The sequence below is a fragment of the Camellia sinensis genome, chromosome 3 (genome assembly GCF_055761805.1).
Source record: "Camellia sinensis isolate YWXY chromosome 3, ASM5576180v1, whole genome shotgun sequence".
Lineage (NCBI taxonomy): Eukaryota > Viridiplantae > Streptophyta > Magnoliopsida > Ericales > Theaceae > Camellia > Camellia sinensis.
The window spans coordinates 99,219,201-99,237,781 of NC_138963.1; the positions used below are offsets into that span (position 1 = coordinate 99,219,201).

The 18,581-nt window shown below is 35.1% G+C and overlaps 1 protein-coding gene across 1 annotated transcript; it reads right to left on the minus strand.

Annotated features, from left to right (window-relative positions):
* Window positions 1-747: 747 nt before the first annotated feature.
* Window positions 748-18,280, minus strand: LOC114316956 (ras-related protein Rab7). The gene is made up of 7 exons (XM_028263661.2): window positions 17,824-18,280; window positions 17,586-17,612; window positions 17,355-17,454; window positions 4,577-4,723; window positions 4,110-4,190; window positions 3,859-4,004; window positions 748-1,072 (listed from the first exon to the last, which is right to left on the minus strand). Exons 1-7 carry the CDS (start codon window positions 17,874-17,876, stop codon window positions 1,006-1,008), a joined length of 621 nt encoding a protein of 206 aa, XP_028119462.1. The 5' UTR covers window positions 17,877-18,280; the 3' UTR covers window positions 748-1,005.
* Window positions 18,281-18,581: the final 301 nt, after the last annotated feature.

Here is an 18,581-nt window from a genome sequence, read left to right on the forward strand (position 1 = left end):
AATATTTGTAAACTAAATCTTTAAGAACTTCACTAACCAAAAATACAAAAATTTAATACATTTTTTATATTCTTATGTATTTATTAATTTTTTAAAATATTTTTTTTACAAATATTTTACTTTTTAAACTCATCTAAGTAAAGTGCATCCAAAAAAAAAAATAATAATAATAATTAAAAATTTTAAGTATTTACTAAAAACAAAAAAAAAAAAAGACGACAAATAAAAATCTCAATTTTTAAAAAATTAAATTCAGAAAATTAAGTATTGTTCAAATTTAACACTTGTTTGATGAGGCTCGCACACATTGCTTTACGTTCTTATCTGCACATAACTGGGATAATTATTGGGTATATTTGTAAACTTTTTTTTGGAAAACCAAAATTTGATAGCAAAGTTAAGGCACAGAAATTGTATGAAAATCCCAGGAAAATGTGCACACCAGCATCATCTCGAATTCCCTCAAGCCCAAAAAAAAAAAAAAAAACACCTCGAGTGACATGAAGACAGCAATTGTATTTCCAATACTCCACCTTGTACCACAATTTGTATCAAAAAATTCAACATCTTAAGCATCTGATTGGAAATGAAAGAAAAAAACAATCATTGACATCTTCAAGCTCCAACATATTATTATATGACAGCAATTGTATTTCCAATACTCCACCTTCTACCACAATTTGTATAAAAAAAATTCAACATCTAAAGCATCTGATTGGAAATGAAAGAAAAAAACAATCATTCACATCTTCAAACTCCAGCATATTATAATATTTCTTCACCATTCATTCACAATATCCGCACCGCTCGCAATTTTGAGCACAGTAAGCAAAATATGGAGTCCTAAAAGCACTAGCTAAATAAAATCACAACATTTTAACTTTCAACAATAACTGAACAGTGTGCTTAAAGTTAATCAAATGCGACTCTCCGAAATCAAGCACCATACAACCAAGTTCTATCCCAAGGTTTTTATAGTTACCCGAAAAATATCAGATAGTAGATTTAGCAATCGCATCCAGTTGGCCTCGGCTGACTGCTGCTTGCAACGTCAATGGTGTCCGGCAGGTATCTTCATACCATAAAAAATTACCGACAAAGCAACAAAAATAGGAAAAAGCAGAAAATTTGGTGTTAATAACAATTTGTAATGCAATACTTCAAAACTAAAAACATTTTTCATTCCATAAAGTAATTTTCACTTAGAACAGTAAGCACCTCCAACTTCACAAACTATATAAATAACACAATCACTCTCTCTAACTTCAGAATATCTAACAATTCGATGAAATTTTCATAATTAAATTATTTCCAGAATAAGTGAGCAGAAGGTAAATAAAACTTTTATGGACTTGCTAACAGCAGAATATCTAACAGGATAATGAAATTAATTCCAGGGTAAGAGGGCAGACAGGTAAATTAAAACTTCATAAAGTGCAAAAAAATATTACAGTAGAATTAAGAGGTCCTAGAGACCTTTAAATTAGGCTAATCTTCAAAATTTTGATATGTAGATTAAAGTACCTGTAAATTCTTCCTGAATGATTCCATAACTATGGTTAGTAGTTTATTAGTTTCCATAAAATAAAGGGTTTATTGCACTTTATATTCCTAAATTATCGTCAAATTGTCTACTTAGTCCCTAAACTATCGATTAGATTTAGTATAATAAGTCCCTATATATATAAATCAAAGTTTATTTAGCCCCTAAACTATCAATTAAATCTATTAAGTAACTAAAATATTTAATTCAAACCTAGTTGGTCCCTGAAAGAATTACAAAAATGAAACATAAGCCCTCAATATTATAAATTAGTAAAATACCCTATGAAGTTAAAATTTTATTTCAAAAAAAACTTTAAATTTGTATTTTGTCTTTAAAAAATTGGGCGTCAGTTCTTATGGTGAGGTGAGTTTGAATTCTCTGGGTTCCAATCTAGAGATTTTCTCTGGATTTTCTATGGATTTCAAGAAACAGTAATGAAGAGTTCAAGAAACACCAGAAAATTTCTCTGCCTTTCCAATCACGATGTGCAATACACAAACCGATCACCCAAATAAGCAACAACAACAAAAACAACCAATATACATATATCCAGAGAATTTCTTCTGGCTTCTTAGAGAATTTCTCTCCAGAGAAATTCTGGAAAGGCCAGAGAAATTCTCTGGATTCCAGTCTAGAGAATTTCTCTGGATTTGCTCTGGATTTCAACAAACAATAATGAAAAGTTTAAGGAATAGAGCATCTGGCTTCACTGTAATTTGCATTTGTCTATACACATAATACATATACAACTCCTTAAATACTAAAACTTTAAATCCGAAATTAAAGAACTACACATTCCCAAATCCTTTAAGACCCATCAACACCATACAAAATTGTCAAACAAACCGTAATCACATTGTTCTTGAGACAGATTTTCAAGAAACACGCTATATTGCAAAAAATAAAGAAAACAAAACAGGAGAAAAACACAGAGAGAGAGAGAGAGAGAATATATACGACCGCGAGAGGAGATGCGGGAGAAGATGGCGGCGATGGGAGGAGATGCAGCGGTAAGAAAGAGCTATTGGCGGCGGCGATAGAGGTGGAGTTCATTGAGGAAGAGAAGAGCAGAGAGAGAGAGACCGGTTTGATTTGAGAGAATTAAATTTCTCTGTGATATATAGGTGTCTAGATTGAGGGACCTTAGACGTCACAAAATAATATTGTAGATCTCTTCCATTACTAAAAATGGAATAGGGACCTTAGACTAATTTTCTTTTGTTTTTAAGTTTTTTGCTAAGTTATTTTTATAACTTAATTAATGTATTATTTTATTTTATTATTATTATTTGTAGTGAAGCGTTATTGTTTAAATTATTTAATTCTATTTTTTCAGTATAGCTAATACTCATATAATTTTATTGACAAGACTGAAAAACTAGAATCTAATACTAATTTAAATATACAATGAAATAAAACATTTTTCCAAGACAAAATAAAAATTTAAAGACAAAATAATAACACTCATGGGCATATATTTTATTTTTGTAATCCTTTCAGGGACTAAGTAAGTTTGAATTAAATACTTTAAGGACTTAATAAATTCAATCGATAATATAGGGACTGAGTACACACAATCGATAGTTCAAGGACTAAGTACATAATTTGGAAATAATTTAGGGGTAGCAAATGTAATAAACCCTAAAATAAATAAGCATTGTTCAAAGTGAAAAAACATACCCACTAAAAATTAAAGAAAACAATATATAAACCAAGTGGAGAAGCGAAATGGGAGGTTTACACAACACTTGAAAGACAATATACACAAGTCAAAATGCACCCAATGAACTCAAAATGTTACATTTGACGAATTGTCTTGAGACATTGAAATTTTAACCAATATAAAGTTCACTATGTAATTTCATCAGAGAAGGATTCACTATTACCTCAATCCGAATTTTCGCAATCACCAAGAAAAGCAACTCGGCAAATGCAAAAATAATTTCATCTAGGTAGTACCATCACTCACCACAGGTAAGAGAAAATAAACACACATACAATCCCACCCACATACAGGTAGCAAGTACCCAAAATTTCAGTGGTGCACTGTGCACCTCCTAGAGAGCAGGTTGATTTCTATGGAAATCCAAAAATTTGTTATGCATCTCATACATGTTTTGAATCATTAACGATGACAAATTGAAATTCTTTTTATGCTGACTGCAGACAGTCAAGATTCAAGGGTCCCAATCATTGTATGCTCCATCAGCACAACCGACTACCAATAATTTATCAAGTGGATGCATGCAAAAATTATGATGTGTCGTGTGCAATGATATGGATAATTTTCATTTATTTATTTTTTTACTCACATTTCTTCCTCTTCCCCACTCTTCAGGGCATTCTTTGCTATGACCTGGAAAGCTTCTTCAACATTGATGCCCTCCTTGGCTGATGTCTCGAAGTATGGAATATTCCCTTTTGAGGCACACCAAGCCCGAGCCTTTTTCTCAGAAACCTGAAGAAATTCACAAAAAACAGTAAGCTGATATCTACATTGAGAGAAAATCATATCATTTTCGAAAACTAATTGGTAAACCTAAAGATTCAAATAAATACCAACCACTCTATTATTTCCACCATCCACATCAATCTTGTTGCCTATAACAACAAATGGGAAATTTTCTGGATCCGAAGGGCTTGCCTGCATGAGAGTTCTCAAGCCATCAGTTTATATTGATGTTTCACTTAAATTATAAAACTAAATTATACACAACCACAAGAAGTAAGCTTTTAATCCATGCCGCAATAAGTTTATTGTTGTTCTTGTTGACAGGAAGGAGAAGAAAAAGGGGAAACTCAAATGAAAAAAGCAAAAAAACCCAACAACTTGCAGTTGACCCAAGGAGCCTTCTGCTCGAGTCAGCTCTGCATAGAAACATATTCTTGATGAAGGGAAGACACAAAACAAGGGAAAAAAAAAAAGAATGTACGACTAACAGAAGAATAAAAAAAAAGATAATTTTGATTTACTAGATCCTATCATGTAGAAAAATCAAACATCCCCCAAGAATACATGAACATCTATACCTGAATAAGGAACTCTTCCCTCCAATTGTTTAGATTGTCAAATGACTTCATCACATTTACATCATATACAAGAACACAGCAATCAGCACCGCGGTAGAAAGCGACACCTAGACTTTGAAATCTTTCCTGGCCAGCTGTATCCCAGATCTGCCAAAACAAAAGGTGAACTCTATCTAAGGCACAACTCATTCAGTTAAACAGGAGTTTAAGATACCCACATAGGTACACTAAAAATCTAACGATAGAAATGGCACGGCAAAATAACTATGTTGTAAACATGAAAGCAGAACTGTGAATAGTATTGGCACCTTCTAACGAACTAGAAGTAATAATTTGGTAAACAGAGAGACTCTGCTTAAGCCATACAGCAGTAAAAGCATGCCAATGTCAACAACATAATTTAAAAAACGATTATATTATTGCACTCTCAATCAAGCAGTCCCATAAAAAAGAAAAGAGGCCGTATTAGTAAATAACACTCACATTATCACATTTTATGAATTGTTTGACAACTTGCTCCATTCTTCTCACTATATGGTAGAAGACTTAACATTTTAGTATTTTTTTTTTTTATCTCTTTCATGAGCAAATGTTAAACAGAGTTAGCAGTTTCATCACATGGAAGACAGCACGCTTCATGAGACATTAACACAACCAGACCTCTGTCAAATTGGAAAAGCAATGATTTCCATCAGCGACAGGATTGGGAGGTTGGGCAATAAGTAGATCTGATGGTTGGTTTGTATGGAGTTTGAGTTGTGGGTGAGGGGGATATTTGTTTGGTGTGGCAGCGGCAGGGTGCTAAGGAGGTTTTTTCGGCGTTGTCTTTTCTCTAAGCTTTGGTGGGAGGCGTAGATACTAAGTGCCCGTTTGCCTACTTGGCTTTTTTAGTGATTTTTTGGCTTTTTATGAGGTGAAAAAAGTTATGTTTGGAATGTTTTTTTAGTTGAATAGATAGTTGTGAGGAGAAAAGTGATTGATTGATATATATGATGTGACATTTTGGTTTTTTTTGGCATTTTGACTTTTTTGTGGCTTTTTTAGCAAGAAAACACAAACCAACCAGGGCCTCAATTTTTGTGGCAGAGTATTTGGATTGCTGGAGTTCCTTCCAAGGTTGCATTTTGTGTGGACGGCAGTGTTAGAAAGGATTTCGACAATTGATAATCTTATTCGGTATTGGCAAATTTTGGTTATCTAGTTTTTTTTTTTACCTCATATTTTAGCAAAAAAGCTAAAAAGTTACTAAAATAGCTTGCTCCCAAACGAAACTTAAATCACGAAATAATATGATTTGATATCAAGTACAGTCTATAAATATTAAAGTTTGAATTTCATTTCTGTTGGTGAGAAAATAACTTTTTGTCTCTTTGATGGTGCACTGGTAGGTTTTCTTTTTGTTTTTTTTTCCCCTTCCTCAAGCACACAATTGATGTGGAACCCAATGCCAGAGATGAGTACCATGACTTAACAATGAATACAAATATGATAAAGAGTTTTTTTCTTTTTTTTATTAGATTGTGAATTCTGCAATAGATCTTGACAGTGCCGAAAATACTCTTTGCCTTCAAACAAGAATTCCCAAATCTCTTTTTTCAGCAGTCCCATCAACTCATCTCCAATGGTGGATTCTGTATACAAAATGATTATATGAATTCCAATAGCCATGGCCTGTTTAGATTGTATGCTGTTTCATTCTTGCTTTCTTTATTTTTTATTTATTTATTTTACTGTGATACGGGACCCATGTGCGGTGCACCGCTTCTTATTTATCTACCAAACGCTGCAACTCTGGCTGATGAGAAAAACAAATGAAATGCTGCAACTCTTGGTACAAGTTGTGGCTAAATGATATAGCAACAGCTTCTACAAGAAACGTGAGGGTATTTTGGATAGTGAAAGAGTAGAAAGCACTAACATTCTTAGTACTTTTTAAAGTAGTAGTAGATAGGAGATTGGTGTTGCATGTGTCATGGGGATGCGGAATTGGTTGCTCATCTTCTTCATTGCTCTGTGGCAAACTAGTTTTGGGTGTTGATATTGTATGTGTTTTGCATGGTTTTGATGCAACAAGGCAGTGTGTCACGGGCCGACTCCTTTAGAGGCGCAACGGATCAATTTTTCGCCCGTGTGGCGTTCAAACTCCACCAAGTTTAAGCCCGCCATAGCTCATTGACATATCAAGTGTTGATGGTCTCACCCATTTGAACATTAGGGCCCAATGCTTTGTCAAGCAAAACAACTTCACAAGGAAGCTCCGTCTTCACTCGGATGTCACAAGTAGGCCTAACACCTCAAGTGCACTAAGCACGGCATAAGTCGCTTCATAGCGCCAAGCTTACCTTAAGCAAGGTGCTCGCCCAACTTAGGTTTATGTCACCAAGGTGCCTAGCCACACAACAACGTGTTAGCGAAGGCCCTCGACTTAGCCGACAAGCCAACGTTGTATGTTGGGTCTTTAATAGCATCTCGAAGTGTCGTAGGGTCAAGCATGCCTCAATAGATGCATAGTGGATGGCCACTTGGTCATGCAAAGCCCATAAGCCACCGAGGGTCAATCTCTTGCCCACGGCGTAGTCCTCGTGCCAACACGTGTGTTAGATTCCGCCCAAGGCCATTGCGCACCTTAGCGTTGCACCAACGTGTAGCATGAGTAAGGCAACATCTCAATCCATAGCTTGCTTGTAGCATAATGTAGTCCCTCAATGGACTTAGTCAATGCATAGCTTGATGCCTTCATTCGATAGTCCACATATGCGGTGTCGCCTTCCAACCGCTTAGCTTAAGCCACGGGATCCCCTCGTGTAAGGTTGAACCCAAACCAAGCCCTTGAGTCGGCACACGAGGCCTTTAGTGGTGCCTCGATAGCCTATTGGGTTCAAAACGAGTCCCAAAGATAACATATTGCGTGGCATAATGGAAACAACGTAGTGAACCTCTCCCTCGGGGAGGTACACGCAGTGCCTACATTATTGCACTATCCACGGAGCTCCCAAACCCACGTGGAGACTCTAGACACCCCTCTGGATGCCTAAAGCCCGCCCTTGAGTTGCCCCAAGGTTGCTCACTTGAAGCCCTGTGTGGGCGGGGAGGTAGGTAGGTAGCACACCTTGCCCCCTTATATATGCTTGTTAAGCAATTTGCCCTCTGGCAGGAGGAAACATCAATATGTCCGAGGAGTCATAATGATTTTTCATAAATTCCACAAGTTGAGAAAAATCACGAAACTTGGTCGGGAAAACACTTCCCCCAAGACCTCTTTCCAGTAAAAATTTCAGCCCGAAACTCCTTCGTTTGAATGCCGAAACAACGCGCCAAAATTCTGCACTGTTGGCTGCCATTGCTGGCTGCTGCTGCTGTATTTTGCTGCTGCTGGCAGCGCTGGTTGGCTATTAGCATGGGCTGCAGCCTTGTCGTTTGCTGGCTATTGGTGGCCTACATGCCTTGGGCTGCTTGGGGCCAATGTTAGGCCACGTTGGGGCACTTCCAACGGCCACTCTTGAGCACTCAAATGGCCACACCACCGCGAGCGAAACATCACGGAGTTAACCTTGCAAGGCAACCCGTGACACAGTGCCAAGGGTGGTTTTCATAGTTGGAGAGGGGTTAGAGTTGGGAAGAAGTGCCAGATGGTGTGGGCTCTTGCGCCATTGTGATTGATGTGGTTGACTTGGTTGGAGCGCAATCGATGGATATTTCAAGAGGGGGATGAATGTGTGGCTCATTTGAAGTATAGGTTATTGGTGATTTTGTATAGCTGGATTTCGGGTAGAGTGGCTCCAAATTTGTTTTCTTTAATGGATTTTCTAAATACTCTTTGAGTTCTGGTTGTTGGCTTTTTTGGTTGTCTTTTTCCTTTATATTTGTTAGCATGCAAGATATGAAAGGAACTTTACTTCTGACATGCAAGATAAACACCCCAAATAGCAAAAACAGGTGTAAAGGGAAAAGTAACCATTAAACTTCTAATAAATCATGGAATCAGTGATCACAAATAAAATAGCTCCCTCATCCACCTGATGGATTCCAAGTAGCCTTACAGTTCAAAGTTTTTAAGTGTTAACAGGTAAACAATTAGCATAAGAATCTCACACCTCCAAAATGAATGGCACCCTAATCCCACCATGGTTACATATTCAACTAGCATAAAGCCACCTCAAAGATCATCTCGACATTTTGATAGCAATGGTTTTTTTTTTTTTTTTTTTTTTTCCGATTGGCACCAGGGTGTCCAAATCAAAAACCCGACTAATCCCAAGGGTGCACAGGCCCTCAGCAAGGAGTTTTCTGCAAGTGCACAACAATTAATTTAAGAGTTTCTTCCCAATCCCATGGCCCGAGGAATTGTTAGCACCTAAAAGGTTTCGGTCCCTAAACCTTGGAGGGAGGGCCACCAGGCCAACTCCTTAGGGTTAACATTTTGATAGCAATGCTACCAATGAGTTTACCTTGAAATCTATGAAAAAGGAGTTTGTAGCTATAGGCTACAGTTGAACTTGAGAATACACCAAGCTGCAATTAATATTTACACATATCGGAAGAAAGAAGAACGAAATGCTCCATCTTTTCCAACTTAATGTTATACTCTTGCAACGATAATTGATTTAGGTCTATGTTTCTCCCTCATCAATTGGAAGCAAATTTCATGTTAACTGTTCCAATTACTCAAAATCAAGTTGTCACATTAAGATGCCGAATAACTGGGGATTGAAATCTCAGTTCAAGTGGGGCATTAGCCTTATTATCGATAAGGTTAAATCTGTATTATTCATAATGAATGATTCCATTGATATGATTAGGCTCCCTTCCCCTGTTGGGATGCCAGGGTCTGGGCTGTTCTAATTTTGGACAGTACAAACATTGCTGCCCGATCTTATTTATTGCAATGCAGTTATATTGGCTTATATGCTTAGTTGCTTCTATCCGTACAGTACATATAACAACAAAATATTTTATTTACTGAAGTCATTTGCCTTCCCACTTGTAGTTTGCAGTTCAATCTCTTGAATAAAATGGGCAGAAAACAGAACCAAAAAATCTTTACTATATGATAAGAGAGACTGCTAAGTTGGATTGGAGAACATAAAGCATTTAATTCACATCTGACAATATGAAAGGAAATACACCGTTAAACTGATAATGAATCCAGCCATCACAATTTTTTGAAGGTAAACATACTAGTTTCCATCGACATGACCCCCTTATTGCAAAATGAATATATTTCGCAACAACAGTTCACCCTTGTGTTTGACGTTTATGGTGATTGGGAAAAAGAGCAAAACAAATAAATACGTAAAGAACTCATGATGATTAAAAAGAGAGGCAATCAATCAATGCAAAAACTTCATCATCTCAAACAAGAAACTGCAGTGATGTGCAACATAATACAAGGATTGACATCCTCTACTTTGGGCATCACTTTATCCTACAAATATTGACATGTCCTATGATGATCCATCCAAGTAAAACCATCCAAAAAAAACAACTAGGTTCACTTGGCACTGGAGACATGGATGGCACTGCATTGTAGACTTGAGCACCCACTTGAGAAAACATCAGATTCAATTATTTTCAGTGGCAATAATAATAACAACAGAAAAAACACTTCCAGTCACTCAAAAAGTTCATCTTAAGCCCAAGCACTATCTCTACTTCAACAAAAAACAATTTAGCAAGGGTGCCTTATTAGGTAAACTAGTAAAGATGCCCGTGCTTTGCATGGGATCTAGTTTATTATTAATGAGTTTTGGTGGAATTGTTATGGTGTTTTCTGTTGCTAAATTTTACCAACATCATCTAAATAGTAAAGTCTAATAGTCGGAAAATGCTTTGGTGTGCACCCCTTTAGGGATGCATACCACATGCACCCTACCACAAAATGTAAAACTCTGTCACAAAATTTCGTAATATTAACCACAAAATGCATAACCTTGTTACAAATTGGCATAACAAAATGTCCAAAATTTTGTGATTGATGTTGCAAAAGCTTGTGACTTGGCTACAACATTTTTTGTTATGCCAATTTGTGACAAGGTTATGCATTTTGTGGCTAATGTTACAAAATGTTATGATAAAATTACACATTTTGTGATAGGAGTGCATAAGGTATGCACCCCTTAAGGGGTGCATATCATAGGAGAACCCCTAATAGTATGTTAAAAGGGTTGCCAAAATATAGTATTGATAAACTCTATATCAAATTTGGCACAAGATTTGACAAAATGTGCATCCCAAAAAGGATACATATGGTATACACTTTACCAAAAAAAAAAAAGTACCAACTTTTACCACCAAAAATAACTTTTTATGACAACAAGTAAACTTATATTACAAAAAACGTAACTTTTTCATTCATAACTTTAGGGGCGCACACGGTAACTTCACCATTCATAACTTTCACCAAAAAAAATAGTAACATTTCTTACGATGTGCACATTTTTAGGGGTGCACATTATAGCATTTCCCCTTTTGGTTTTGTAATGAAGCCCACAAATGGAATTTTGAGTTGACCAAAAAAGGAAAAAAGAAAAAGAAAACTATTACACCATTGGAGCAATATTGCTAAAATTTAAAATTTGCACAATGTGGCACTAATTAAATTTAGTTTTGACTATTCATTTTAACCTATGAAGCACAGACACCTCTCCGAGGGCTCCGTACCCGTGTCGGACACGTGTCCGACATGCAGCAGAGAGTGTCCCTTTTTTTTTTTTTTTTTTAAAATCCGGACACGTTCTGTACACGGTATAGACACCTTCGGGAGACCTTCGTGGTAATTTCACAATTTACAACATTTGTTTGGGGTCGATTTGTAAATAAGTCAAAACATATCAAAATTTGTCCTAATCTACTTCGATTAGAACACAAACAGCAGAGAAAGGGTGAGAAAGAGAGGACCTGGTCGTTCGTCGTCGCTCCTCGTCGGTCGTCAGTTGTCAGTCGTCAGTCGTGTCTCGCCCTTCGTCGTTAAGGTACACCTCTTCTTCTTTAATCTTCGATCTTCATTCTTCTTCGATTTCCCTCAGTCGCTCTCTCTCTCTCTCTCTCTCAGCCTCTGATTTTTTCTTTTCTTTTATTTTTTCTTTTCTTTTTTTTTCTTTTTTTCTGATTTTATTTTATTTTTTCTTTTCCTTTATTTTTTCTTTTATTCTGATTTTATTTTAGTTTTTCTTTTCTTTTATTTTTTCTTCTATATTCTGATGTTATTTTTTCTTTTCTATTATTTGAGTATATAATTTTTATAATGTATGGTTATTAATAATTTTAATAATGTATGTTTATTAATAATGATTTTTTTAATAATTTTATATAATAAATAAAATTAATTATATATATTGAACGTGTCCCCAGTGTGTCGTGTTCCCTATTTTTTGAAAATTTGCATTTTTGCATGTCTGTGTCGTGTCCGTGTCGTGTCACGTGTCCGTGTCCGTGTCCGTGTCCGTGTCCGTGTCCGTGCTTCATAGATTTTAACTATTTAGATGCATGCATTTTTATGCAAGATGTACAAGCACTTTGAACTTCTTGACAAATGTCCCAATGGCTCACATTAACAAAATCCACTATTAATTTAAGCACAAATAAAATAGCTGATATTAAAATCATGTGAATCCAGTGACTATTGGTAACATTCTTAGTGTCTTCAATGATTCAATAGCTAAATAGCTAGTTATTGTAAAATTTTAGCAATATTTTCTTACAAAATGTTAATAAAAAATCATTTTTAACTACACTACTCCAATGGTTCCCATGTTATTTTGGCACAACCAACTCCATATCAGTTTTTGATCAGTGGATCTATTTTCTAAAAAACATCTTGTCATCATGATTGTCTTTGTTGATGAGACAAATTTGACACAAAATTTAACTTTGTTAAATTTTAGCTCAAGATTTTGAAATACCATTAAAGTACAGTAGGTAAATACCTTAGGAAACTCTCTCATCACTCAGCCTCCCTCATCACTGAACTTAATTCCTATCATCTTAGGCGAATTTTTAAACTGAAGACTTGTTTGGCTATAAGTTCATTTTTGGCTTAAAAAGGTTTAAAGTAAAAAACTTGTTTACTTTTTGCTAAATAAGCAAGTGTAAAATGGTACACTACTACCAAAAAAACAAATGTTTAAAAAGACATACAAAAGTTTTCCATAACAAAAACTTAATTTTCTTAGGGTTAATTACACAAACCTTCCTTGAGGTTTCTAACAATTACAGGGAGCTCCCCTGTAGTTTTTGAAATTACACTGACCTCCCCTACTTATGCTGACAATATAACCTCCCCTTTGTTATCCCACTGTTACACTACTTAACAGAATTTGATGATGTAAGCCAATTTTAGTATCAAAATGCCAAAATTGCTTTGACAAAATATAACCAAACAAACTTTTATTGATCCATCCTATGTCCAAACACCTACCTAATCAAATTCTCTGGTTATCTCAACAATCCATGACCGACCACCTGAAGGGAAAAAAAAAAAAAAAAAAAAGTCATGTTCTATATATATCCACAACTACCAACCTTTAGGCCTTAGATTGTTTCCTTTTGAGAAAACCAAACCATGAAAATTGTTTTGGAAAACTTGCTTCCACTACCGTATCTTTTATATATACATATATATATATATATATATAAACATTAAAGCATACGAATATATATATATACATATATTGTAGCTAGCTTCCTTTCTTTGAGTTTTATCCCCACGAAATCACAAAACTTCAATCACCCAAAATGAGTTTGTCTCCTTTTACAGAGACCCATTCCATAGAATTATAGACCCACCGAAATCACAAACCCATCCTCACCCGAAATCACTTACTACCGACACCACTCTTTCCCCCGTGAGCCACCACCTACCTCTTCCCCCACCACCTCTGTGACTTTGTGAGCCACTATCTCCATTTTTCCACAAACAAATTGTGGAGGTCAACCCATTGGTAAAGGAAAAAGAAAGGGAGATGAGAGGAGACAGAAATGAGACATGAAAATTCATTCGCTTAAGGAAAGGAAAAAGATTGTGTTGGCGGTAAAGAAACTGTTGAACAGAATAGTCAAGAAAGAGAGAAAAGTGAGATAGAAACTAACTATCCATTGACTACTACAGTAATTACCTTCAACTAACAAAACATCCACTCAACACTAACATTCTAACAGATGTAAATTAATTAATTGGATTGTCTTCATTGTTAATCATCTCATTTTCTTTAGCATCTGAAACCTATCGGACTGGTCAAGATCAACAATTCAGGTCGCAAGATTACCCTCACTAACTCCAATAAATATCTTGTCAGGTGTGGGAATGGAATGTGACAAACTTTTATCACTTATGATGAAAAACAAAACGTGGTAGACCACAGCTTCCTCTTTAGCTAGTGTTTTGTTCACCGGAATAAAGTGGAATGGAATGATCATTCCAACAAAATAGTTATTCACATATTTGGTTCAACTAAAATATAATGACAAAGGCATTACAAATGGAATCATCTTTCACAATTTGAAAGGAATGGTCATTCGATAGAAAAGCCTAAGAAATCGTCATTCCATTCCATTCCATCACATTCTAATGAACCAAATAGAGCATTAGGTGGTGGGCTTGTGAATTTTAGAAGGAATGAGACTCTCATCATTCTGAAGGTGTGTAAATTGGAAGATGTGGTCTGCGGGAGGTGAAGGGGTTGTCGTAGCGAGGTGGTCAACGCTGGAACGGGTTAAATTAATAGAAGTGGTTCCATGCGAATTGGATCTAATTTAAACTTCTGTAAATATTGGGGGAACGGACTTTCATAGCCAGAAAAGAGATGGAGATAAGGGTAAGGAATGAAAAGTCAAAGAAATAGGGATGTTTGGTTGCAAAAATTAGTTATAGGGTGAGATGCTTCGGGGTAAGATTGTTTGGGTACAAGGACATAAAGAAGCAAAGAGTAGAAGGGTAAATTGGTAAAATCACATCCACTGTTAATGACTATGACCTGACAACTCTGACAGGGGAGGCCAGCATAATTTCAAAAACTACAAGGGATGTCTTTGAAATTGTCAGAAATCTCAGGGAAAGTCTGTGTAATTAACCCTTTTTTTAATATAACCACACTTATACATTCATATAGAATATAAATCAATTCCCTTTCTTGTCCTTTTCCTTTCAAAGAGAGTAATTCTGGGATGAACAATTTAATGGGTTTAGTGAGTTTTACCATTCACATTTATAATCAATAGAGTATTGACACATAAGATGTAAATAATATAATATATAATAAATGAAGAATGTTAAAAATTCACAATGACATTGCAAGGAGGCGGGCCTTACATGGTTGAATTTGTGACAAATCAAAAGTTGACATACGTATCATTGTCGGTAAATTAGGAGAGCGTAAATTAGGAGAGCCTTTTTAAGGGTTTCAATTTTTTCCCTAAATAACTATGATATCATAAATAACATTATGTGAAATGTTATTTATCATTGATTTTATTTCACCATTTTGTTTTCACCTCTTATGTGTATCGGTGCAATAAAAGGCATGCATGTGTAGAACCCATCATATATAATAAAAAGTGAGAGTTACCATGCTACATAAGAATCGATATAAAAGATGAAATTTTTTGATAAACTACTTTGGCCAACCGTAACATTATTATGATAATAATTCTTTAAAAAAAAATAAACAAATAATTAAAAAAAAAAACACCATCATAATTAAATGTTACAACATCAGCATTAAAGTCGCCTTCACACCATTGCACATATTTCAAGTAAGTTTCAAAAGGAAAGGCAATTATGGAAGAAAAAAAGAGAGCCACAGTTACCGTGAGGCTTGGGTATATTAATTGACTAAAGATACTCACCAAACTAAAAAAGTAAAAGAGCATTATGGGCAAAACTTGACAAAAAAGAAGCCACCAGCGAACAATGAAAACACTGTTCAAAAGCTTCAATTTCCTTTTATTATAGTGTATAGATATATGCATATGACCGACCAATCAAGCAAAAAAACGATATATGTCACAAGGATCTTTCATATTATAGAGATCCTAAAGCCCCCTATTTGCATAAATTCAAGATCCTTAAAATCTTCAAACATTTTACCAACACCTCCATCATGATAAAGCGTAAAATTATGGCCAGTGGCCACAATGACATATTCAGTTCAACTCCACCCAATTCTAATGATATATCCAAATTTAATGGCCAAACTTCTTTATGATGAGCTTAAACCAAACCACTCATATTAAACCCAATAGAAGATGTACTCCCTCTGTCCCAATTTGTTAGTCCCTTTTGGAGATTCTAACTTTTTAAGGAGGCATAAAATCATTACACTTAAATATAAATTTCAAAATATTTTTCCACTAATGCCCCTATATTTTCAAAATTTTAATATATTTATAATTACTCAAAAGGGATAGTTTTGGAAAATCAAATATTTTTTACTTTGACTTTTCAAATGGGACAATAATTTTGGGACATCCCACAATGGAATAGTGGACGAACAAAATGGGATGGAGGGAGTTATCTTGTTTTTTTTTTCTCCATCTATCCATTTTAATTCCATAATTCATTCCAAACTTCTAGAATCCACCCAATAAAAAGATGTTCATAAGAGTTTTTTCTTAGTTGGGAGAGGGTGGTAATAATAGAATCCACTAGAAGACACCAAGAGGATGGTGGCATTAATAAATCCGCTACAAGGCATTTAAGGAGTAAAACCAACATAATTGACATGTACACACATGATCAAAAGCAAAAAAAAAAATGAAAAACCATACAATCTCATCCCTCACAAAATTTCAAATAGGTATCTATTGAAATGGGGATTTCTCTGTCAACCAAAAAAGTTTAAAGCACCATAATACAGGTGGTTGCAATGTGTAAAGCCACATGGACTCAGATACAGTTGTCATGTGTGCGTACATATCTAGATGTTGGATCCATCAACCCTCAAATTTAAGGGTATGCGAACTAGGCAAAAAAGATAGCATTATATGCGACATATAGTGTTTACTCATTTTAGATCAATTATACAACAATATATACATAAAAATAGTGTTAAATACAAATATATAATAAGTGTCCGACGGAAAGAATCATACACATTCCCACTCCCTTCTCCAAGTGTTGGGTATCAGACATGGGTATTTGATTTATTTTGAAGAATCTATGTAACAAATAAGCTTGTATAGTGACACAAGCTATTTTGTTATAAATAGTTGCAAATTTGCAATACTGTAGACAGGTTCAATATGTCACTAAGTACACTAGCTAAGTTTGCTTCATTTAAAAAGATCGTTTTTTCTTTCAAAAACCTTTGTTGTTGATATGAGAAGTGTTGTTGATAGTTGCAGCAAACTTGTTTCCAAGCATCACACAAGCTTACCAGATAACAATGTCAACAGGTCAGCGCTTTTACCATTTAACATCAATTCCTGGCCAGCAGTTAGCACAAAACATTGTTCAAATGACATTATCAGCATCATATTCAAGGTTGACCAGACACAAAACAGAATCTAACTTACTCTGGTCATGGAACTGCAGAGTTTAGGAAAATACTTGATCACCTACCAATTCATTCTACTTTATCATTTCTTTCATTGTTTACTCAACAACCAATTTGAACATAGTTACATAGTGGGAAGCCACAATTGATGTTCTTCAACAACTAAGAAGAATCAAGTATGGAAACAAGCAAGCAAAAACACAGAAACTAAAGCTCATAAAAAATAAAAATAAAAAAAAAAAAACAAATAGAATAAGAAATTGAGCATTATTAATTTGATCACTAACCTGTAAAGTGAAGAGCCTATCTTCAAACTGCACTTCCTTGGTCAAAAAATCAGCTCCGATGGTCGCCTTGTACTGATTGCTAAACTTCTTGTTCACATATCTAAAATCAAGAAATCAAGGCAGACAACACCAAATCCAGAGAAAAAGGCTTGCAATAGAAAGATTGAATTATTCAATATAACACACCAATAGATTCATTGATTAATCAACAAAACAAACTAAGAAGGATACTGATTCATTAAAGAGGTCTTTCCCACCCTGCAATTAACACACAAAACGAATCAGTCAGACCATACAAATACAGGCACATATAATGCCTGGATTAGATCAAAATCGAGAGAATCCAAGTTCAATAAGTGGCAGAACTTGAAGAGCTTCAATTGAATCGACATAGTGAAAGATCTAGACAAAAAATCTACGTCTGAAAACCCTAGAATTGAAGATCGGAGCTAGCACAGAGATAACTCACCCGCTGTCGCCGAGGATTATGACCTTGAGAAGCGTTCTTCTACGGGAAGGCATGGTGGGGGTGCGAATCAGCTGAGAGAAGCACCCGATCCAGAGAGAGAGAGAGAGAGAGAGAGCTGTGAATGGAATTGGGGATTTGTACTAGTAGTTGAGTAGTCTAACTAGGTTCTTCTTCCTGTCTCTCTACTGCGTAAGGAACATTTCTGGTATGTTCGAACATATATAAATATCTAGTGTGGACGGAGTCTTCTACATGTATACTCTCATCGAAAGCTGTAAATACGTTGGACTCAAAACAGAGCTGTCGCGACCTCCTATTGCGCCATTCAACAATGATTATCCTCTAATTTGAGTTGAAAATTTAAAAAAATAAAAAATAAAATTTAAAATTGAAATATCCAATCAATAAGTGAGGTCACTCCTTAAAACTTTTTTAGAACTTACAGTTTAAAACTCTACTGCAAAACCCCCTTCTATTTTATTTTATTTTTTTCATTGATCTCACTTGATTTTTTTTATTTTTTATTTTTTTCTTTTATGATGAACTCACTTGATCAATGATAAATTTCATAATTCATAATTTTATGATTATTATAAGGGGGAATCTCAATGGGTAGAAAAAAAAAATTTACACAAACACCTCATTAGATAACCACTTGTATCTCAAATGTTTCATTTCACTTATTGAACTAAAATTTGTGACCCTTAATTTCTCTCATTTACTAATTTTATTGGAGGGAATTGACCCATAAATCCTAA

What these genes read in the sequence shown, in the direction of transcription:
- LOC114316956 (XM_028263661.2), bottom strand. Translation starts at nt 17,876, where the DNA reads ATGCCTTCCCGTAGAAGAACGCTTCTCAAGGTCATAATCCTCGGCGAC. An exon ending in GGGAAGAGTTCCTTATTCAG is followed by an intron (nt 4,191 to 4,576) that starts GTATAGATGTTC and finishes ACTCTCATGCAG; the next exon opens with GCAAGCCCTTCGGATCCAGA. An exon ending in ATGGTGGAAATAATAGAGTG is followed by an intron (nt 4,005 to 4,109) that starts GTTGGTATTTAT and finishes GAATTTCTTCAG; the next exon opens with GTTTCTGAGAAAAAGGCTCG.